Source organism: Silurus aristotelis (assembly GCF_946808225.1).
Source record: "Silurus aristotelis genome assembly, chromosome: 3".
NCBI lineage: Eukaryota > Metazoa > Chordata > Actinopteri > Siluriformes > Siluridae > Silurus > Silurus aristotelis.
The window spans coordinates 26,830,779-26,855,317 of NC_139576.1; the positions used below are offsets into that span (position 1 = coordinate 26,830,779).

General features: G+C 38.3%; 1 protein-coding gene and 1 long non-coding RNA gene across 3 annotated transcripts in view; both read right to left on the reverse strand.

Moving 5' to 3' along the window:
* Nucleotides 1-24,539, reverse strand: part of ctdsp1 (CTD (carboxy-terminal domain, RNA polymerase II, polypeptide A) small phosphatase 1) — a gene marked incomplete at its 5' end in the record, with an annotated part of 30,353 nt that overhangs the window by 3,784 nt on the left and 2,030 nt on the right. Inside the window, 5 exons of one of the 2 annotated variants that reach the window (XM_083537659.1) lie at nt 112-297; nt 1,036-1,128; nt 3,510-3,566; nt 5,778-5,879; nt 10,702-10,856. In XM_083537659.1, coding sequence (XP_083393785.1) covers nt 112-297; nt 1,036-1,128; nt 3,510-3,566; nt 5,778-5,879; nt 10,702-10,856 — 593 coding nt within the window. Of the gene's footprint in view, nt 1-111; nt 298-1,035; nt 1,129-3,509; nt 3,567-5,777; nt 5,880-6,623; nt 9,534-10,701; nt 10,857-24,539 lie in introns of those variants that run through there. The other variant, XM_083537658.1, reaches the window with a different exon arrangement.
* Nucleotides 16,887-19,509, reverse strand: LOC310724097. The gene is made up of 2 exons (XR_014532933.1): nt 17,314-19,509; nt 16,887-17,121 (listed from the first exon to the last, which is right to left on the reverse strand). It is a non-coding gene; the product is annotated as an uncharacterized lncRNA (long non-coding RNA).

The window sequence follows — 24,539 nt, forward strand, 5'->3', positions numbered from 1 at the left end:
CTGGAGGTATTTAAATAACAGAATAGGGTGGTGGTGAAGCTGTCAAACCATTATATAAACAAATAAATATATATGCATACACGAGAAATAAACTATATACACTAGACATACAGCATTGTCTGGGTGGAAGATGTATGATGCTGGAGAGTTATCCACGATAATGACTTTGTTGAGGTCCCTGCCCAGGCGGCTCAGGTCCTTAACATAGTTTCCACGGTGAAACACGCAGGATTCTCGAAAGAGACGGCAGCGGAAGGCACCCCACTTATCCAGCAGGTCCGACACGGGATCTGCATACTGCAAAGGACGAGCAAAAACTACATTCAATGTTTTTTTTTTAAAACACAGAACACTGTTTGGGAGTGCACAAATCAGTAACTGGACTAATAGACAACACAGATTTCACTTATGAAATGAATCTGATTAATGCTAGGTACAAGAGGGGAAAAACTCATTGCAGGCCACTATTCAAGTTCATACACTCGTATGGGATGCGTTATGTTTGATTTTTTTTTAACATTCTCTTTCCCTTCTATCTTGTCTGTCCTAATTACAGATGCTGTCTTCATTGAGAATTGCTGCACCAGTCAGTGATGTTGATATCACTAAAAGAATTTGTGTGTTTTTACATGAGATAGAGTTTACAAAACCCTCTCTTTTGTATATAAACCTCATCACTGTACACCACTACTGTAGCCTGTTGTTTATACCGTTCCAACTGGTGCTGGTTAGACCGGTAGTTTGGGCACACCTCTACATTACTACCTGTAGTGTTCCTCTGCATAGACTCACTAGGGTTGTGCCACCCACTGGATTTTGGATAAACTAGGTTGTAAATAGCTGGGGAATAGTTCATTTGGCACCATCATAGAGTCCCCTTTTTTTTTTTTTCAAGCATTTCATGGTGGTGTGGCAAACAACAGTGTAACATATCTTAAGCACCCCATTTTGTTCTAAGTAGCCTACATGGACATTTTTTCTGAATACGTTTAAAATGGGGGGGGGGGGGGGGGATTTTCAGCACAAAGCCTTTACCTTGGCTAAGCTTGCAGTGAACAGCACGCACTCAAATAATTCGCCCATCCGCTTTAGGAACTCGTCGACATGAGGTCGCTTCAGTACATACACCTGGGATCAGAAGGGAAACAGAGCATAGATTACAGTTTTGCAAAACTGAACATTATTAATGCCTGCATTTTATATCATAAATGTTTTATCATAAAATGGTCAAAGGAATATTAAACAATCTGGCACTGGATCAAATCAAGTATAGATCATAACACAAAAACTTCACGTGACACATTCGATTTACAGCAGCGTCGGCCAAATGTATTTTTGAAGCTGGTGGTCTTGTTCCTGAACCAAGTGATCCTGAATAGGCTTTCCCCACATCACAAGCCTATCCTGGATTACTTGAATCGGGCCAAAGTCCGTTCTTGTCTTCCAGAATGGGGCTGGATCTGTCCTTAAAGAACCCCCCTGGGGTGTCACACCTTCAGGACTTGGACTAGTACGGTCTGGCCATAGATTAAAGTGTGCTGGGTTCTGCTGTAGACACTTGTGCCATTTCATCAGTGCACAGAAATAGCCTTCTGCTGCTCACAGCCATCAACGGAGAGAGCCATGAAGCTGTCAGGTAGCACACTGGTGCGATACACCTTACAATAACACAGTAAAGCACATGGCTAAAGCGTTCTTAACTACTGTATGATGCTATTAAAACAACAACGACAAAAAACTGTAGTAAGGACTATACATTTAACCTCGGAAAGGCATTTGTACACCTATTTGCAAGTGTATTTTTATGCAATTACTGGAATACACACAGCCTGGTAAGCTTAGTATCTTCTCATTTAATTCTAATGCTTATACCTATTATTAAGCAGCTACAGCAAACACCATCATGAATAAAGGTAAGTGGATTATACCTCTCCCTAGTTATCTTTATACCTCAGGTGAGTGAAGTTGAGATTTAATACACACAACCCATAATTATGGAAGGACATTCCAGACAATATTCAAAAGGAATTGCAAATTGTAATTGCGTTTGCGTTTTCCATATGTGGACGCATAAATTGTGACGCATAAATCTTGCATTACCTGTCAAATTGCAAATGGAAAAAAAAAACCCCATTTGCAACTGTATTTCCCATGTCCTACGAGTTATAACATGTCATATTTAAATAACAATGTTAATTACCACGTTTGCTTTTTAACTTTCTCTGGGTCACGTGTGTAGCCTGCCTAAACTCAAATAGAATCGCCAGATTTTCCTGTTGGTTGTCGACTGTGAGTGACATCACTTCCCAATACAAACACGCCCAAAAACATTGGCCGCTTTTGGTGCAAACGTAAAAGCAGACCGTGCCAGGCTTTGGAAAATCAAACCCAAAGCCTGGAAAGCCTTTGGAAAGTGAAAAAAGCTGACAGATTTGGTTACGTTTGGATCATGTCACAATTTATGCATCTGCATAGGGAAAAAACGCAATTACAAATAGAATATTTGAATATTGTCCGAAATATCCTTCCATACAAAATCCATCCATTTCCATTCAATATAATTATATTCTGATCAAGTGCATTGTTTAATGACATAATGACTGGTGCACAGATAGACAGCTTCATAAACAAAGTTGCTCATTTATCTGAGTAATCACAGATAGAACGCAATTACAAGGTTTATAATACATTATAATACGCTCCTTGTCTAGGGTTTATTACGGAATTGCATTTGCCACATAACTAATTTGCTTGGCTGATTTTCCCGGGCTCTCGCAGATACCACGACAGACCAATATAACTTATAGGGAATTATTTTCATCAATTATGTTGAAATAATGAGATTTATTAATAAAAATTTAATAATTAATTATAAAAGGAAGTAAAATGTTAATACAGTACAGTAAAGAATGCGGTTTTGTGTATCCTAAACGCCACTTTTTTGACATCATAGGACACTTCAACCAATAAACAAGCAGAGAATCTACGCATAGGCTACGCTACTACAGAACTGTACACTGTACGGTACATGTGCTCACTATAAATGTGATACAGTGTAACGTATTTCTACTAATTTACCCAAAATTCATCTCGCTATATTCTTGCAAATGTTTTCTGTGTGTTTAAAAGTGTGTGAGAGGACGATTTACGGCTTAAACAATAATAATAAAAAAAAACTTACAGGGAATTGTTTTTATGGAGTTTTATGTTGAAAAAAACGGTTTTGGAATGTCACCATATTATATGGTATAAATATATAAATGGTATAAATATATAACGATAAACGGGGGATTACCGTTATATTGAACTCCATCTTCGTAATGCACCATATTCATCACACTACTGAGATCTTTGGCAAAACGAATATAAGATTTGCTATTAAAGTTGTGACATTTTTACCCTAAATCCTTAAGAAAAAAAATATGTTTTTTTAAAAGGCATCAAAGGTTCCCCTTTACACAGAATCCACTGGTCAATCAAACTGGTACAAATAATGTCAATGATCTCACCTGGTGTACAGCCCCATCGATCTCCACCGGAATGATAAAATCAGCATTGTTCACCGGCTGTGAAAACAGCAGACCGCCCGGTTAGTTCACCACACAAATAAAGCGACAGATAGATTAGAAAGAAAAAACAGAATATATATATATATATATATATATATATATATATATATATATATATATATATATATATATAAAAGGATAAGACTGATAAACAAACCAGAAAAAAATTACTTAAAAAAAGTACTTAAAAAAAATTACTTAAAAAATGAAAGAAAAAAAATTATATATATATATATATATATATATATATATATATATATATATATATATATATATATATATATATATATATATATATATATATATATAATTTTTTTTCTTTCATTTTTCTAACCCATAATTAACCCTATGTGTAACAGTAAGATTTACTTATCAGCATTTTGTGTACATCATTATAAAATCATACCTCATGAAAGGCAACACTTATCTGCAGGGCATCATGGTTATACCACACTGTACTACAGTGTGTGCATGTGTGTGTGCACTCACACGCACGTGAGTTATATTTAGCTGCATTGCGGCAACACTCTGTCTTCAATCATTCTGAAAAACGTGCGCCCTTCAAACTCATAACCACTGAACATCCTAAATAATTCAACAGTTCACCTAATCAGGAGGAAAAGCTTGTGATGAGGCCACCGTGAGCTGCATTTACGGTCTGTGAAGTAACCAATCATAAGTAGGGAGCGATAAAACTGCACAGCAGAACCACAAATCAACAAGATAAATATCAGCCCGAGATGAACTTTATGCAAAACAAACATACTCTCACAGAGGCGATACAGAGACCTGAAGTAAAAGAAGTGGCATTGCTGACACTCCTAACTGTCATCGGTGACGCAACATTCTACGCCGTCATTGTGAACGCCACAGCACACAAAAAAAAAAAAGAACACGTTGCTCTGTTTTTTTGTTTTTGCAGCCTCGCATACTTGCTCGCTGATGTAATGCGTTTTAATGCCTGGAAAAAGAAAACAAGGTTGTTGTTTTGTTTTCTTTTATCCCTCTCACTTAAACCTAAACAAAGGTACAGTGAAACCCCGTTGTACGAGCAACCTCTAGTACGAGCAAACGGAGATACGAGCAAACTCGCTCGCAAAATTTTACCCTGTTTCACGAGCAAATTTCGAAGGCACTGGGTGCATTTAAGGAGGAGAGCGTGTCTGTGTGTGTGCGTGTGCTGCGTGGGGCTCTAAGTAGACCGACACAAAAAAAACAAATAAAAGTGGCTCCTGTATTCATACGCTCTCCCACAGTAACTTTTTTTAGTTTTATATTTTTATTTCACTAGAAATCTTGAAAAAAGTCTCCCAAGAAAATCAGTGATGGTGCTGTGAAAACGAAAGTAAATAGAATTACCATGGAAACCGAGGAGGTTATGAGCGTGATGTGCGTCTCACGCACGCAATCAACCACTATCACATGAGTAAGTGTTAAATTATGTTTATATTACGGTAGTTTGTGGTGTATTTGTTTTTAAAAATAGGCTACAAATACTTTTTAAGTGCAGAAATAAGCGATCGAATGAGATCTCGGAACGGATTAAATCACTTTTACATTCATTCCTATGGGGAAAATCAGTTCGAACATACGAGCAAATGGACACACGAGCAATTTTTAAGAAAGAATTATGCTTGTACAATGGGGTTCCACTGCATTACATTGCATACATATGATTTAAAACTCGGATTTTTGGGTCCTAAATGAACTGAAATCTTTCATTATTCAACCAGGTTTTAGGGAACACATACAAATTTTTGCCATCTTCTTGATATCCTTTAATACAGAGCAGACAATATCTAATATTCCACAGCATACAGCAACCTGCAAATTCGGAAAAAAAATTTTTATATCATAAATCCAAATTTACTTAAAAGATTTATGTTCGAGTATTACGTTGACCTTCATTCGTCTAAATAAGTGGCATGGAATTACTTGACCAGAGGTGTGTCTACACGTTGGTGGGTCGCGGTACTCTGCTGCAGGAATCGGTTGTACTGCTCGAAGTACGCATTTTCCGTCTGTCGCTCGAATCCTATTTGCACGGAGATATCCGACACCTAATTCTATGAAACTCCGTGTTAAGTCCGATGAACGGTGACGTCGAGATATCCGACACGCCATCGGATCCCGTAACCACAGTACGCACGTGCTCTTTCGAGCGTGCCGTGCAGGCGTCATACTCGTGCAAAACAAGATTTCGCTTACCTTAAACGAACTGTGCACTAGCGTCTCGTCCAGATCGATCACTACGCAAATTTTTCCCGCGTCTTTAGATTTGCTCTGCGGAAGAAGCGGCTTGGCAGGCACCTGTGAACGGATTCAGGAATACATTTTGGTTTGGGAATTAAGAGTTTTCGTTAGTCTGACTATCGACAAAAGCAAATTGTACACTTTCCATTAGCATTCTAAGCATAATGAACAAGCACATAATACAATGGCTGAAACCATTAAACCAATAATGTTAAACATTGAAAAGAAAAAAAAAAAAAGATTTTATGAGTAAATAAGCCAGGTTATGGAAGCAAGGGACCTTAAGGCGGGATATAAGCAAGCTCCTTGACTGGTTTCATTCTTCAGCTCTGATCCTTGATCAGAAAAAGCTAAAGCCATGACGGGCTTATGACCGTAAAATTTCCCCCTAAGGGAGAAAAGAGTATAGCATGCACGTATGCAGAAAACCCAGCTCCAAACAGTCACTCAAAAAAATGTCAAGAGTTCATTAGTGGGCTGAGGAAGGGGTCACTAAATCAAATCTTTCAAAGCTCCAGACTTAAATAACAAGCCACGTGGTGTGGAATAGGAGCCCTAACCCAGGATGAGGCGTCATTTAGTTTTGCTGTTTGCCATTTAAAATCTTTGTCGCCATTACACATTGAAAATTCTAGTGTTGTGAAAGCCATTTTCCTCATACAACTCTGCAGGCAAAACCCATGCATTTCCAACAAAAGTGGCAAAAAATGCTTTGAAATCAAAAAGAACACCAGCTGCAAAGTTGCCCTCGGCACGCACTACCTCGCTTACAGTAGCACACACGACTCTGAAGCACTGTACCTGCTCTATAGACTGCACACAGAATTCACAATCGCAGGACTCGGGATAATCCTCGTCGTCTGACTCCTCGGTGTCCTCCTCGATTTGTTCATACGCTGCGCTTTCACCGGCTAGCTTGAAAAAGTGATCTGGCTCGCTGTTCTCGGTGGTTGTACTTTGCACGGCTTGGTGTATTATTTTGTCCAGTTTTCCGATGCATCCACTTTCAGGTGGAGGATCGTCTTTTCGCTCTGTGGTTTCTGCTAATTCTAATGCGATACTAGGACACCCTGGTGGCTCTGGATCTACGCAAGGATCTTCATCCGAATGCAACTCCAAGGCGTTCTGCGCAATCGGTAAGTCGAGGGCGTCATTCTGGGGATCTTCACCTGCGTTTGTTTCAGTGCATATTTCAACATCAGCTTCAACCTCTTCGGTGCAAAAAGCAAACGTGTCTACATCTTCACATGTTTCTATCTCACCACAGCAAGGGCTCTGAAGTCCTTCTGTTTCATCTATAACTTCCAAGTCATTTTCTTCATCTATTTGGTCATCATCAGTCAAAGTTTCATTTTCAGCTATGCTCTCATTTACTCCTGTCTCAGACACAAGGCGGTGTTGAACTTCCGTTTCCACCAGTCTGGAAAACTCGGTGAACTTTTCAGAGAGCTCGCTTTCTGTAATACTGTCATGTTCAGCAACCGTTTCAAGGGTCGAGATTCCTTGTTCGTGACTCTCGCTCTGAATAGAACTGGGATCTGATGCATCTTGCTTGTAAATTCTTTCATCCGCAGTCGGAAGTCCATAAATTTCACTCTCGGAGAGTTCAGGCGCAATCATTTCCTCAAAAGATTCAACGTTTTCATTTTCATAGGAGTGGTTTTGAGTTTCTGTTGTATCTTCATCATCAAGTTCAGATCCATAATCCTCCTCATCGAGGAGTACTGCTTCTTCAAGGAAGGGCTCAATGTTTTGAACTGTTTCTAAGTGTAATCCAAAGCAAAGTACCTCTGCATAGGTTTTATATAATTCTTTTTGTGAAGTTTTGGGTTCAGAGCAGAATTCCTGAGCATTTTCATACTCTTCTACTCTATCTGGTGTATCTGAATCGAGGGTATCACTAAGGCCTTCACTGATGTCATATGACTCCTGTCTGTGTCTCGCAATGCATTCATCTTTCTCGTGGAAATCATCTAAAAGTTCGCCATCATCGGTTTGAAGAGAATAGATCTCCTCAGACTCTTCGATCAAACTTTTAAATGACTCCTCTGTTTCAGCACTGCCTTGGCTTTTGCTATCAATACAGTCCGAGTATTCCTCTTCACTACATTCATCTATTGATGCTCCGTTGACAACCGACTCTCCAGTTTTGCTTTCATCATATTCAAAGTCAAATGTTTCAGCCTCCATGTCACAAAATTCAAACAGTTCAGAGGACATGGCATATTTTAACTCCCCTATCCCTTTCATTTTGCACTCTTCACAAAGCACCCTGTTCTCACCAGTGGTATCCAGGTGTGCAATTACAGGTTCAGGTTCAGCATTACTGCCACTAGAGAGCAATTCATTATTTGGCTCATTTATTGCAACAGAGTGCCCCTCAAGATCCTGTTTTTCCAAGGTATTATTATGGTGATGGTCAACCGCCAGAAACTGTGAGATCCAACGAGCCTCGAAGGTTTCCATTGACCCGATAAACATCATATCGCGCTCAGTCCGCTTTCTTACCTTGTTTGGGTTAAGTTCTATAGGAAGGTTTTCTCTGGGGAGTTCAGAGGTGTGAAACACGGAGCACTGTGTTCCAAAGGCTTCGCACAATTCGAGGGGGTTTTCAAAAGATTCGCTGTGTTGGGGATCTTCGGAATTCTGAGCAGGATCAGAGGACTCGCACTGTTCGGGAATGTCGCATTTCTCAAAGTATTTTCCGCAACTTGCACACTGTTCTAGTGCCTCAAAACATACAGTGTCATTTAAAGACATCTGGTTGTACTCTTGTGCATTATAATATTCAAAGCTCTGATTTAACTCCGAAGTCTGTTCAGCAAAGCTATCTGAGCGCTGGCTTTGTACGGAGCTCTCAAATGAGTCTAAACCAGATCCTTCAATGTTGCGAAGAGTTAACTCGCTGTCGTATGTGGTTTCTATTTGTCCGGCAGGTGGTTGCTGCTCAAGGGACCCTGGGAGTCCAGCTGGCATGCTTTCTTGAGAGGCCTGGCACATTTCAGATGATTCAAAATGTGTGGTATGGCACTCGCAGGGCATGTTTTGATTGTTGAGCTCACATTGTTCGAAGGATGGGCATGGTTCATAATCCAGTTCAAACACAGCATTTTGATCGTCCTGTTCACCGTGTTGCTCATACGAATCCGAAACACTGATCACATCAGAACCGTCACCACTAAAGTCCTCTTCTGAATGTTGTTCGGATTTCGTTTCCTGCTCGTTAAGCATTTCGAGGTCCAATAAAACCAGCGCTTGGATTTCAGTATCAACATCTTCATAATGCATACAAAGCTCAGGCGTGGTCTGAAACAAGGTCTCTGGTTCACGTTCTTCCGTTTCAGTTTGGTCGCTAACGTTAGACTCCGCGCTGCATTCGGAGCGTTTATTGTTTTCAATCAAATGCGAAAAATCGCCGTTTATTGAAAAAGACTCACAGTGCTCCAAGTCGAATTCGGACAGACTGCTAATCTCAGAGCAATCCAGTTTGTCTTGCTTTGTTATTTCTCCACTAAACTGTCCATTTTCAGCATAATCTCCATCAGGTGGCGTCAGTCCGGAGACATTTTGCTGCACTGTATGATCGACAGATGTTTTCCGTTCTGCAGAATTCATGCTCGATTCTGTTGCAACTTCCAAATGCTTACTTTCCTTCGTAGGGCAGTCTTGCTGTAAGACCTTTGATGGGTCAAAACAGAGTTCGGCTGGCATATTATCTTCAGTGTGTGCCCTCCTAAAAAAAGGCACACGACTCCAAGTATTTGGTGATATTGCTCTCCACAAGTGACTCGGTGTCCTGGCATAAGTTGCACAGCTCAGAAGCCATAAAACACTCCAGACATTCTGCAACAGGTTTGCTTGGTCTGTGAAGTGTGCAGAGCCCAGAGGGCAGACGCGAGTCGGCTACGTCTGCCTGTTGAGAAAACTCTTGCGAGTTCGTAAGCTTGAGCCGGCAGGCTGCCTGGGACATCTGTAGCAGTGCACATATTGACATGACATGCAGATCAGATCGACACCTCTAAGTCCTGCCTATGCTTCAGCCCGCCTTCAGGAGACCTACAGATTTATTTTAGGGGGCTTCAGAGATGTGACAAATAACTCCCAGAATATCAAATCACTATTAAAAGCTGAAGTAAGGCATAAATCTGAAACAGACCCCCCCAGCAGAGTCTTAACCACCTGATCTCCTACTAGTTACAAATGGTCATGTTGTTTTCCAAGAATGGGGTTTAATTGAGTCATGGGCAGCTTTGAATTATGCCAAGACACAGCAACATGTGGGTTATGTTCTACTGCCGTCTTTGCAGATTATAAAGACTCATTCCTTCGACTTTACACAGCCTAAATGAAGTAAGCTTGGCTTGTTTAGGGAGTGGAAGCAATTGTGATTTAGTCGATTCCAATACAATTGATGGCCACCAAATAAATATTTGGCCACTGAGAATAATGATGTTAACAAGTAAAAGGATATAAAACTTTCTTTTGGCTTCTCCCATTAGGGGTCGCCACAGCGGATCATCCGCATGTTTGATTTGGCACATGTTTTTACACTGGATGCCCTTCCTAACGCAACCCTCCCCATTTATCCGGGCTTGGGACCGGAACTAAGAGTGCCTGGGGATGGTTCCCTGACCGGGGATCGAACCCGGGCCGCAGCGGTGAGAGTGCCGCATCCTAACCACTAGACCACCAGGGGACTTTAACAAGTAAAAGGATATACAAAGCAAAAAAACCCCAAGGCTTCGGTTTCGTCAACGACACTCCTCATCAGGTGGCTTTTGATCATCTTAAGCACACACTTTCCCATAGCCTACAGCAAAACAATGAAAGAAGTTGAACGGTTATTGAAACCTTTATAAAATCTCCGCCTGAGCCTTACTTTTGAGATGGTTCCATTCTCTTCCACCAGGAGCGGCGCGTTGTTGTTGACGGGAAGCTGATCTGTTTCGTCATGACACATGCAGCAGAAGAGACTGCGGAAAAAGCCGCGGTTGCGTGGCTTCTTTGAGTTTGACGCCGCATGCACTGGAGCACCTAGACAAAACCGGAACGGAACAAAAAAAAACATAAGCATCAATTTTGGAAATAGTTTGCTCGTAAGTTGTACGAGATTCGAAATGCATCGTTAGCATAGAAAGTGCAACGTTTTAAAACACACTTTTGATGTTTAAAGTAGCATTGGAGAAACAATACAAATATTTTCCCCTAATAAATGAATTTCTTACTGAAATTACTTACTGGGCACCAATCATATTTATATGGATAAAAAAAAGTTTGGAAACACCTAGAACAGGAGACACCTACTGTCAAACATGGAGGTGGTAGTTTAAAGCTTTGAGACTTATTCTGGGTAAAAGGAACACTAAACCAGCATGTAACCATTCCATACTTCAAGACCATGCAATTCCATCATGCAGACTGGACCGCAACTAATTGGAATCAACTTCGCCACACAACAACACGTCTAAGCTCATGGAATGATCACCGCAGCTAAATCCTATTGAACTTCTCTGGGATGAACCGGATCACGACGTTAGAAAGAAACTACTGAAGAACACCGTTGGCAATTTTTACAAGAGGCATGGCAAAGTATTTCAGCTACTATTTGAAGAAACAAATTTACAGATGACCAAGAGTGTGGAAAACGGTTATTAATGCTAATGTGTAATTTTGTGTAAAATCTGCACATTTATCAAATCAAATCAAATTTTATTTGTCACATACATACAGAGTACGACATGCAGTGAAATGCTTTGTACGACTGTCCAACATTTAAGCATTAAAAAGGTAGAGAATAACAAAAAAATTATAATTAAAAAAAAAAATATATATATATATATATATATATGTATAAACTAATATAGGAACATATATTTATATAATATGTATATTTATATATTTGTTCAATCCGAGCAAATCTTCATATCATTAAAGTACCTAGTTTGTTGCATAAATACATAGGGAACATGCTTCCTAACCTTTCGAGCCTTGGTACCTTTTAAATGCACAATAATTTTACAGAAACGTAAATGGTCCCTGCTAATCAAAAACAATCTGTTTATGTAAAAATGTAGAAAAAAAATACTTCTCAATATCAGGTTATTCAAACTTTTTGTTTTGTTTATTTTTTTAAATAGTGAACAGTTGTCTTGAGACAGAAGTTATTAATTGAAAACACATGTTCACCACACCCACAGGATCCTAAACATGCAGTATTCCCTCCACTCCCTGCATTCTCACAATAACAACGTATTTCATCTTAGTAACTCACTCCGGGCCAAGATTATCTTGCATACCGCGGCGCTATTTGCTAATAAGAGGAATATTTGTCAGCGAGTGAAGTAAATTAACATGGGGGTTCAGTGAATAGTGAGACATTACGAGGAATCCGTGGCGATTAGCGACCTATGTTTGGCTCTGGTGGAACAGCATGTAAGGCAGGCGAACAGTGACGAGTGCTGGCCTTTGGCAACACAAAATCTTGTCAACTGCAACCAAGATGGAAGAGGTCCTGTCAGCAGGAAAGATTAGCCTGCCGGTCAAAATTCATCCAGGCTCAGTGGCACAAGACTCACCACAAACGTGATACGCCACAACAACATGACAAAGATGGCAGATGAACAAGGCACTGTGTCGGTGTGTGTGTGTCTCTCTCTCTCTCTCTCTCTCTCTCTCTCTCTCTCTCTCTCTCTCTCTCTATATATATATATATATATATATATATATATATATATATATATATATATATAAAACCTTGTTAATCTGCCATCTTTGTCATGTTGTTGTATCTTGTGCAGGTGAGCTTAGTTGTACTCACACAATTAAGTAGATTTATTATATATATATATATATATATATATATATATATATATAAAACCCTTGGACTGAATCAACCATGATGGGTCTGAGGGGTCTGAGCAAGATCTCCAATTGTGTGTGGTCTCTTACCGTCTCTCTATTGAACACAACTTCTTCCAGCAAGAACCTGGCAGACCTTTTAATAGGTTAAAGCACAACACAGCAGTGTTGATCACAAATCCTGGCCACCATGAATGGACAGTAACGGTAAGACGTGAGTGAGGGAAGAGACCTGAGACAGAACGTTGTGAAGAAACTTCATGCTCCTCTCTATGTTGACTCTCCTGATGTTACATATCAGAGCTTTAATTAGCAACAGACAGGCAGCTGCTGACAGTAGTCAATGATGGCACCCCATATGTATATATAGCACACTCTGTTCAGGCCATAAACGGAGACGCAAAACAAAACTTTGTTGTGTGCGTGACCTGCCTTCACCAAATATTTGTCTTATGCAAATATACTTAACAACACTGATTTTACCAAAAAAGCGTAGGTTGCGCAAAATCAGTATGAATATGACCATAAATAAATGATTCGTAAAAATTAAATAATTTAACAAGCATGAAGTGGAAACAAAATACACTAAGCTTTACATACATTTTAAGATCCCTGGTGGATGTCTGTTATGTGTTTGATCCTTTATGTTAGACGCTGTTGTGGATGCTGATAATGAAGTTGGAGTGGCGCTCCACCCAGGTCAAACTGTCTCAGTGTAAACTGTACAAAGCAGACAGTTAAAAGTATCTGACCTACGACTTTTTTTTAAAGTCTCTCTCTACTGCTAATCCATGCGGTTAGTGTCCACTAAAAATCTGATCTAATGACTATGATATGTGATCCCCTTTTACAGTCTAACAACTTGTTTCACACCAGTGGCAGGGGGTAAGAGGGGTAGCGGGTTCAGTCATGGTGACACATTTTCATCCGGGTTTGCGAGTATATGGCAAAATTAAAAAATCTTTTAGCTGATCAACTTTAAAATTCCTTTTTTACTATCTGCTTTATCTGTGTGCTTTAATCTGAAAAAAGAAATGTCAGCAAGTTTTTCAATCTGAATCCATCAAAATATAAAAGATAGTTTCAAATTCTATTTCGATGTTCTTATTGTTGTGGTGGTGGTGGTGGTGGTGTGTAGAATGCAGTAGGCATAAAGACAGCATCGTTATAACAAATTATGGCTACATTGACCAAAAACTCAAATTTTATTCCAAAGAAATCCCATGTAACATGAAAAATCCATAGTGTGTGTGTGTGTGTGTGTGTGTGTGTGTGTGTGTGTGTGTATATATATATATTTATTTATTTATTATAAAGGCTGTCAATTGATTAAAATATTTTTTAGATTAATGTATTAAATGTGCCTTAAATTAATACTTTTCAAATTTTTTATACTCTAATCAACATGGCCATGGATAAATATAGATGCTTTATGCAAATATATGTTTATTATTAGTCTAACCGTGCTCAAAATAGAGCATGGATACAAAAGATTATTGTAACTGTTTAAAAAAAATAATAAATTACATTGAGAAAATTTGCAATGCAAAGCATTTATAATGTAAACTCAGATAATCTGTTCCACACACCAAATATTCATATAAAAATCTTTTCTTATGGTATTTTTGCACAAATTTTTGCCCCTAATGTATCTCTAACAAATAATGATTAGGACACAACATAAAGTAAAAATAAAACAAATTAGCCTGCACTTTCCCTTTGAAAAGAAACGTGGCTGGCGTGAAGACGACGAGAGGAAGGAGAGGAGGAGGAGAAGGGTTATTGCATGTAAGGAGAATCTTCTTCCATGAGAACACACGTGGTTGCAATACTACAGTAAACAGTACTTTCATGCGAATGCTAGCTGTATGACGGATACATCTGAATCAGGAAGAATATGCGGGAAGCTGCCCTGAGCTTGTGTTGTTTTAAGCAGCGAGGGGAAGAACGATCAGTCTCAGTTCATAATGCAACTTAAATTTTGTTCGTCCTGCAAAGCATTCGCAAAAGCAGGCCATTTGCAATCCAAGGTGTCCACTGTATGTAAATCAAGACACCAAACGGATCTTTTGTTACGTTTTCTCACAGACGGTTTTGATTGACGGATATGTGCATCATGGCGGATTTTGGTGCTTAAATTGAGACTTAGCGGTAAAACAAATGTTTAGTGATTAAATATCGTTTTCTGGGGGAGTTTTTGTTTATATCTGAATAAAGAAAGGACGTGGTGAATAAATGTGTGTTGTGTTGAAGGTTTTCATTTTGCCTCTTTTATATTTATATATTTGAAATAAAATGGTCAAACAAATGCGGGCTGCATTAATCGCGTTAATAAAATTAGTGCCGTTAAAATCTATTTGCGTTAATTAATACGTTAATTTTGACATATGACATATTGACATGATATTTCGAATTTTATATATTAGAGAAATGTATAAATTATTATTGAATACTAAAAGTTACAAAACTACTAAGCAAAAAATTCTATTTTATGATAGAAATACTATACCATGTACCCAAAAAAAAAACCTGAAACCTATATCAAATGAGGTCATAATGATTCATGCCATAACAGCACAAAGAGCAGAATAGGAGCTCAAGACAATGAGAACATGTCCTAAATACAAGTTCTGCAGCTCATCTGGAACGTTATGTTCAAAAGAATCCCTCTGGAGGCCCCACAGCTCCTCTTGCTCACCATGTCTCTCCCTTCTACAGACCCTGCCTCTGGAATGCAGCCATTTTGCCGGCCCATAATCCTGTGCTGTGCAGCGAGGCCCAGCCAAACCAAAATAGGAACAGGAAGTGAAGTAAGAGCAGGCTCTGTGTGTGCAGCCTCGACTGTATCGAGTTTCGCACAACAAGGCAGGTACAGAGCAGACAAGGCTGCGAATGGCCCAGATTACCCACAATGCTAAGCACGCACGCATTAAAATTCCACAAAAAAAAAAAAAAAAAAAAAAACAACGTCAGCGAGCGCAGCTGCAATCTGTATCATTTATTTTCGTTGACAGGCTTGTGGATAATCACACATTTTTTCTAAATGTTACAAGATGTTTGGGTAATGCAATACAGCCCCGTCTACACCAGTCAAACATGTAGCACAAAGATGTGAGCATGGCTCAAATCAGCAGGCTTGCCTTTGTAAACACCAGGCCAGACAAAGCCTGTATAAATGGTTTTTAAATACCTACTAGGTGCTTTTTTTAACGTCTTTATTTTTTTATTAAACCTAGCAACAGGTCTATAGTTATATTTCCCAGGTACATGTCAGTAAATATGATTTTTAAAACATAAAAATGCTAGCCTACATACAATCTTTCAAAAATACATGATTCAAAAGAGAACATGTCACTAGATACTTTGCTAGAGTGTAAGTCACCTAATAATCTAATTTTCTGAAAAATATGTTGTTTTTGTGAGCAAAAAGACACTAGGATATCATTGGAAACATCTAATATGACTAACTAAAAACCAATGGCATCCCACAAAAGTACTAGTTAGCTAACCTAAGGGGGGAAAAAAGATGAATTTCTGAGGTAAAAAAAAGCCACATAATAAGGTATTTTTGATTAAATCATTAATCAGAAAACTGAAATGTGCAAAAAAGAACAAAAAAAGGACGTTCAATTATAGCGTTTCCCCATTCTCGTCCTCCAAAATGTGTAAAATGCAATTCCGAGTGTTGTTGCCTTTCAAAAATGAACAACTGAGCTTTTCCTGAATGAACTGGTCGAATTTGCTAGCCGTAAAAATACATTTCCGAATACAATTCGAATGTGCTTTTAGATCCTTCAGATTAGGCGGACAATGTGCATATGTAAAACAGCATGTGACTGTATCCTAACCCAGAGTTCAAGAAATCATACCTGCAAGGCAACTGGGTTATTCAGCATATGTATTCTGCTAATCTGTTCTATTTTTTTTAAGCCAAGTTAGCAAACAAAACCAGATAAAGAAGAGCTGCCTAGACATCTTTAACAACACAGCATGCTGATTCCATGCTTTTTAAAGTTCCAAAAGTTCAGTGAAATCAAGCAATTCACTGCCTCATGTGGATTCTTGTGAGGGTGGAGTTTTCCCATTTATTTTTTTCTTTAAAAAGTAAATACTCACTGCACACTGTAGTATATACTTGCTTTATTAAATCATTATATAGAGCTGAGGCTATAGTTTTAGTTTAAAGGACAAACCAAACAAACTCCATTTAATTGGGCTCCATTCATAAAAACATTTATGGAACACTTATCTGAAGATTTTATTAAAAATCAATGACACAAAAGGAACAATTGTCAATGAAAAAAATGACAAAATATTGAGTTTCTGATGGTCTCCAGGTGGCACTGTCTGCAAAGTTTGACTCCTATTAAGACCCAGGAGAGCCAGTCAGTCAGAGACAAGACTATTCTTGGCCAGGCCTTTCAGCAGTCCACACTTAACTCTGCAATAACAAAAAATAAGAACAGGTGCTTGGACCCAATGCCTAGTGGTACTGGACAATGTCTTGACACAGTTTTGAGAGGTCACACTGTAATCTTCTGGCCAGTAATCATCAGGCCAGTAACATCACCCATATTAAAACAAGTACGAGCAAGTAGCCAAAACATTTCCTAGAGTGTCTTTCAGCTCAGACCTCATAAAAGAGATTATGAGAGAGTTGTTCCAGCCCTTTCGAAGTTCTGTGTGACTGGGTGGCCGGTTCTTGATGGTCAATGCTGAAGTGAAGTCTGCTCAGTCCTGGCAGCCAGGAAAAAGAAAGGCACTGATTCTTCAGCGTGTGTCTTTCCCACTGTTATGTAACGTGGAATTCCACAGGTTTTCCATCAAGAGCTGAAAGGGTGGTCCAAAGGGTAGAAGCCAGCGCTGATGACGCAAGTTATCTGACACCGCTCTGGCTGAAAACGTTGTGTTTTTTTGGACGTGCAGTATGTGTGTGTACAGGAACTTTTAATCCGAGAAGCATTTTACTGAACACTAGGCAAAGTCGAGAACAAAATATGCATATCCTGATACCTTGCTAGCAGACTGCCACTACTTTATTACCACACAAATGTTGATGAAATATAAAAATAAATGGTTATAAAATGGAAACATTTAAAGTATAAAATTACAAAACGATTATCTAATCAACTATCTTTAAATGTTATTACTGAGATACTTACTTCAATATAATTTTCGTCATATAGTTTAACGCTACTAAACACAAATAGGGACAAACACCAGCAGAATATACAACGATCCTTCCCCGTTAGAGTGCAACAGTTCATTATTAGGGTCAGCGGCATATAAGGATCTGCTGATGATTTTTTTTTGCGTAATACTAAATAGCCAAACATTCTTCAGAACATGGCAGCAAGTACAGACATGCAGGGTTAAGAGCGATGCTGGTCTGAAATAACACACTCTGGAGGACTGAGGTATGTTTATCAGATGTTCAAAGAAAAGGAGCAGACACGGCAATGGCGATCACATGACAACAGAGAAATAAATTTCCTGGTTGTATTTTGCTATATAAATTTTTTTTTAGAAAAGTGTAAGAGTGTCTGGTTTCCTTCATCAAAGCAGAACGGTGTGTTTTCCACAGGTGAGCTGAGGGTGTGGTTACTAATACATCAGCGCAACACTTATGTAACACTCTTTTTGGGCCAGATGTGTGTGCACAACTAGGGTTCAGCTGTCCCTTGACAGATAACAAAGACATATGAAGGGCCAATTCTGACAAGTTCTCTAATAATAGAGACTAAACTCCAATAATAGCCAACAAATGTTTCTCTCAGTCTTCATTTATTCATCTTCCAGGCACATTTCAGCATCTGCCAAAATCCTATCCAGGCAACAAAGCTGAGCAGATTATGGTTTTACAGCGGTGCTCAAAGATTGGAGCTGGGATACTGAAAAATCTAAATCGTATGAGACTGGATTCCATCACCTGCTAGCTTTATTAGCTATAACTCCGGTGCAAAACTTGGAAAAATTTGCCCAAATTAGCATATAGCTGCATGATCGAGCTAGCAAACAGGTTTTGACAAATTTTGTACAAAACATCAGGTGTACTAAGTAGCAGACAACTTTTAATAAATGATGACACGTCTGGGTTTTGAAATAAAACTTTAAAGGAAACTGTTCAAATGAAACAATTAGAAAAATAAATCAGTCTTGATGAAGACGCACTGGTGCAACCATTATTCGCTCACCACACTCATCATTGCTGGGCCATGAGAATTCATTTTTATTATCTCAAAATATTAACCATTTGTTGGAAAGATTTCTTCTACTCACTTCAGGTGAAATTGTTAGTCATTTTATAACCCACTCACGGCTTTTAAATGGAATTTCCGCTTTTCTGTCTGGAGACTTGCAGCACGTTGTTATTGTGTCAAATTGCATTTAGAAATTGGAAATGTTATCATAGATCGTTACCTCAGGAAAGCCGTAAGAAATGCGTACCGAGTTGTCTCAGATGTGTTCGAGCAGAGAAACCATTGTCCTGTCAGGTGTTTTGAAACGTAAACGTTTCAGTGGTCTTCGGGAAATATTTACTACCGATGCGTATCGAACAAAACTCGCACGTCTAAAACCTTGGGAATGATTACGATGACTTTCTATGTAAATGCATTATACCATGCGCATACTCTCTCTCTCTCTCTCTTATTTAGACGCATTTACACTTATCTTGTTCTGCAACATTCGATTACGCAACCAAAGAATAGTTGTGCTAGGTATGTACAGTTCTATTAAACATACTGTTTCCAGTTACTGACACCGTGGCGGAGTCACATAACCCTGGTCATTTTTCACGAAGGCGAAAAATATTTTGTTTAAAAAAAAAAAAAAACAAGAGTTCACATCAACACACCTAAGGAAATAACAAAAAACTGCTGGTGAAAGGATGTTGGCTTTAGTTTCAACAGGATGAAAAAATTAACCCAACAGCTGAACCGCTTATTTTTGCACATATTCTACATAAACACTTTACATGAAAATATTAGGCAGTACAAAAGCACACGGGGTTTACTTTAGCCCTGATGCAATTCCGGCAGAAAAATAAAGACTGAAGTTATTTCCACAGAAAATGAGGCAAACACACACACACACACACACACACACACACACACACACACACACACACACACACACACACACACACACAAAAGCAGCGGTCACAAAAACAACCTTAGAGGTTTGTCAGCCATCCTGTTCACCCCAGAACGGATTTGAGCCAGCATGAAACTCCCTGCAGTTCACCACTCTTAAAAAATCCAAACCTATCAATCACCAGAACATACTGTACTTACACTCTACACAGCTGCTCTGAAATGCTTGCAGGGTTTTACTGCACATTTTTAGTAAGCGTGCATTAGACAAGATTATTCTGTCCACGTACAACTGTTTTCGCCAGCAAAATATAAATGTATTCATTTGGCAGATCCTCATTTACAAAATGTGCTGCGGAATAAGCAGTTAGTGTGTGATGAAGTGCATGGGTCAAATATGAGATATGTTTTTTAATATAGTGATGGAAATAAAAAAAAATAATTGCAATAGCTTTAACAATATTTATGTTTTTTATTTACAGCTCTGTATATTCAACTAAACTCATAACCGCTACACCTTTTTTGAACAAAAAAGCCGGTCAACGCAAAGAAAGGTTTTTTGGAGGTTGGGCAGAAAACACAGAACCCAGAGGAAACCCACTCAAACCCCTGGAAGAGCACGTGAAACTCTATGCAGGCAGAAAAACCCCGAGCTAGATTAAACCAGACACTTTGGAGCTGAGGGATCAATTTGCTGCCTGTTAATTTTAAGCATGAAACAATAAAAATTATATGATATTATAGCAAAACTCACTTTTTCTTGATAGCTTTCATGCGATTTCTTATTTTTGTGATTTATTTATATTTGTTTATTTACTTAATTGTTTTAGATTTATACTTATTCTATTTTTCTTATAAATGTTATTATTACTATATATATATATATATATATATATATATATATATATATATATATATATATATATATATATATATATATATATATATATATATATATATATATTTTATTTTATTTATTTTTTTTTTGTTTTCCTTTTTTTTTCTTTTTTTTGGTATTTAATTTTTGTTTTATCTTTATTACATTTTTTTCTTTTATATTCAAGAAGCGCTTTGAGATGCTACTTTTAAAGGCACTATAAAAAAAAAATACATTATTATTATTCTATACAAATTACCATTCAGATGGGGGAAAACTATGAAAGACTCATAATGTAATATAAAATCAAATATCAAAATACTAAGCATAAATCTCTGACTATCCTTCTTCTTTGTACTATCTTTTTTTTTTTTTTTTGTAGTAGTAGTAGAATGTTTTGAAACCTTTTAAAATGAGCATAATACATCTTAGAAGAGCTAAGGAGAGGGAATGGTACAGAAATATCATCTCAATACCTAAAAACATTTAGGACACTATTAACAAAGCACTGTTGTTTTGTTAATAGTTGGTTCACAGTATACAGTTGTGTAAACCAACTATTGACAAAACAACAGTGCTCAATTAGATGATTAGATGATTTTATCTTTAAATACAAAAAAAGAAAGGAATGGTTGTTTCATAACCAACCTGCTACTTCCAGTCAGAGTTTGAAATTGTTAGAAAATCGTATGTGCGAAAATACTACATAGATAACTGTGCAAATGTAATTTAACTCCTGCTGGTTCCTGACTTTTAAGACACCTGGTACAATGATCTTGTTATTATATGTGTATTGCCCTCCCCTATGAAAAGACACAAAAGGTTTTAGGAAACACTGAAGATGGCATATTACTAACTGAAGTCTTGTGCTAGTGAACAGAAGGTCGAATGCCAGAATTTGCCCAAGAGCTACTGCTGGGATTTGAGCAAAACATTTAACTCTCTACTGCATAGTTATGTTGTTAGACATTACTACTAAATCACGGATGAGATTTGGCTAGATTAAAATATTTACAGTTTAATATAATGATATATATATATATATATATATATATATATATACACATACATACACACACACACACACTCACAATGTAGCTATATTGTTTCTCCGCTCAGATTTTGATGAGAATGCAACCAAAAGTAATGAAATCATAAAACAAAAAACACAACAAAGAAGACCCAGGATTATTATCCTGAATCCTGTTTCAGACACGAATGAAGCGCTGTTCTTCTCCGAAAACTCCAGCAACTGGTCTCTTCGGTTCCAAAAAGTATAAACACTGTTGTTAAAAAACATGAGTGGATGCTGGACAGTGGCCCTGAGGCCCTTTAACCTAGTGTTGGGCGTTATACCCAAGTTTCAGATCGCCATATTGTCCACCTGTGAGATCCCCGATACACGATACTATCGTATTGGGCCGGGGCAGTGCAATAGTTTACTCATTTGCTCATATATTTAATCATTTCTGAAAGTATTTAATAATTTTTCAACCAATTTATTTACTCCACATGTTTTAGTTATTCAATCGTTCACATTACTTTTTTATCTCGAGAAATGATGCGAAGGAAATTTGATCCATGAAGTCAGTCATACATCTGAGCTTTTGCAAGCTCCACCAGGTACAAACGAAAAGAGTAAAAGGTGGCCCTGGTGCAGTATATCGCGAAGGAGATGGTTTCCTTTCACGCTGTTGAAACGGAAAAATATCGAGAACTACTTAAATGTTTGACAAACAGTGCGAGCTCCTGGGGCGCAAGTATTCCGTCAAAATTGCTATCCCAGATTTGTCCAATAAAACAAGTGAGATCATCGCAAAAGCGGCTGACTTTGTGGCTGAACGCAGACGTATGGTCAAGCTTAAATATGACCCCCCCTACGTGGCTTTTACAGTCCTTAATATTTAAGAGGACTGGAAACTGAATGCAAAATGTTTCAAAACAACATTCATCACAGAGGCTCTGGTGGCAGTCGTGCAGGATTGGGACATAGATTAAAATTTCCTGTATCACAACAGGGCCAGAATTGTTGTGGCCATACAAGGGCTCAAATGGCCAGGGCTAAACTGTTTTATCTTATAAGAGCTCGATCTTCCTCAAACTATGCCGATAACATCTTAATTTATTAGTTTATTGTTTCTCTAGAAATATCCTAATCCTAATATACTACAGCAAATAATGAAAATTTTAATAGCTAATAGGCTATTGCTGGGCAAATAAATTGTAGTTCATTTATAGTTTATTTATTATTAATGATTATGGTAATATTTTTTTTGAATGATGAAATTAAAACATTAATGCGAAACGAGCCGAATATCGTCTTGAAATCGTCATAGGCGTCAGCTTTCTGTGATATCTCTGCCTATCGCTGATACACGATCCTATCTTCTATCGCCACAACCCTCCCGCACCTGCATTTTTCAAGCATGTTGCAGCCGTCAAATAAAAAATTTCCTTTCTTATTACCTCAAAATGGTACACGTCCTTGGTTTAAACATATGATCTGCTTTTGATATTCTATTGGGAATAAAAGTTGGGTTTATTATTGTTTTTATTGACATTTTACACAGCATCTCAACTTTTTTGGGGGGGAATTGGGGTGGTATATGACTTTTTCAAGAATAGGATTGATATGGACTGATGTTTGACCTGTCACTCACTCGGACTGTCTACAGGAAATGCGAATCATTCGTCACGCTGAAAACAACCGAGCATGAAAGATAAACTCCTGAGAGAAATTGTTGTGAAAGGAAGGAGGAAGACAGTGAACAATGACTTTCTTGGTAGGCTACTGTTTAGATACAAGCCGTGTAACAGACACTGTCTTTCGTTAAAGCCTGTGTAAAGTTCATTATTTTCAGTGTAGACATATATAGACACGGCTATAGACAGGTGCGGCTTATTTATGTTCAAAATACAAATCTTTGTCAAATTCAGTGGGTGCGGCTTATATTTGGGTGCGCTTAATAGTCCGGAAATTACGGTACACATCGACTACAGTAATCCATAATCCAAAGAAAAGCAGTAAGACTTAAAACCTGTCATTGCATGACCAGCATGAAGCTAGTTTTCAGAAGAAACTCTTTTCCCGGATAGGGATGGAGAATATTTGCAGTTATAGCCACCCCCCCTCCCACAACCCAAAGATTTGTGAAAACAGTAGGAAAAAGTAAACCGTTTACTAGAGGATGTTTAGGGCACTTTAAAGCATTCCAGCACACTGTTTACTTCACAGATACTAGCCTTGCGCACACGGGAGATAAGGAAAGCCTTAGATTTACACGACAATGCGATCGAGCACGTGCAAGGAAACTTCTTTTTTTGTGGTTGCATGTGGGACATCCTGCCATTTTAGGCACCGAGCTACAGAAAGTGACAGTGCATCACATGATCACCAGCTCTTTGACCTGCAGTAAACAATTTAATGGCAGTACACGTTTAGTAAACACTGGCCCCTAGGGAGCATGGTCCTTCCTCCAGTACCAGTGTAGCACTTCGTGGCTTTATGCCTCAATTGGTGAGGGTCCGAGGAGCAAAATGTACAAATGTGTTGTCCATTCACCGCTCATTCGTTCTCAATTCAAGCGTTGACGGATCATTCAGCTATTTTGTAAGAAGTCTCGTGGCAGAAATTCAAATATGATTTCTTCGACTGTCCATATTACAAAAACCCAATAATAAGGACATTGTGGCAAAATGACATGAAAACGTATCAGTTATTCTAAACTTCGATAAAATATTTCAGTTTTCATCAAAGGAATAAAACACTCCAAGAACACGCTGTAACCGGAAGTTCCTTCGGAGTGGTAACAGTAAATTTCATACGTCTCTGTCGGCATCGTGCGAATCGATATTTTCCTGTAACGGCGAGCCACGTTGTGCTTTATT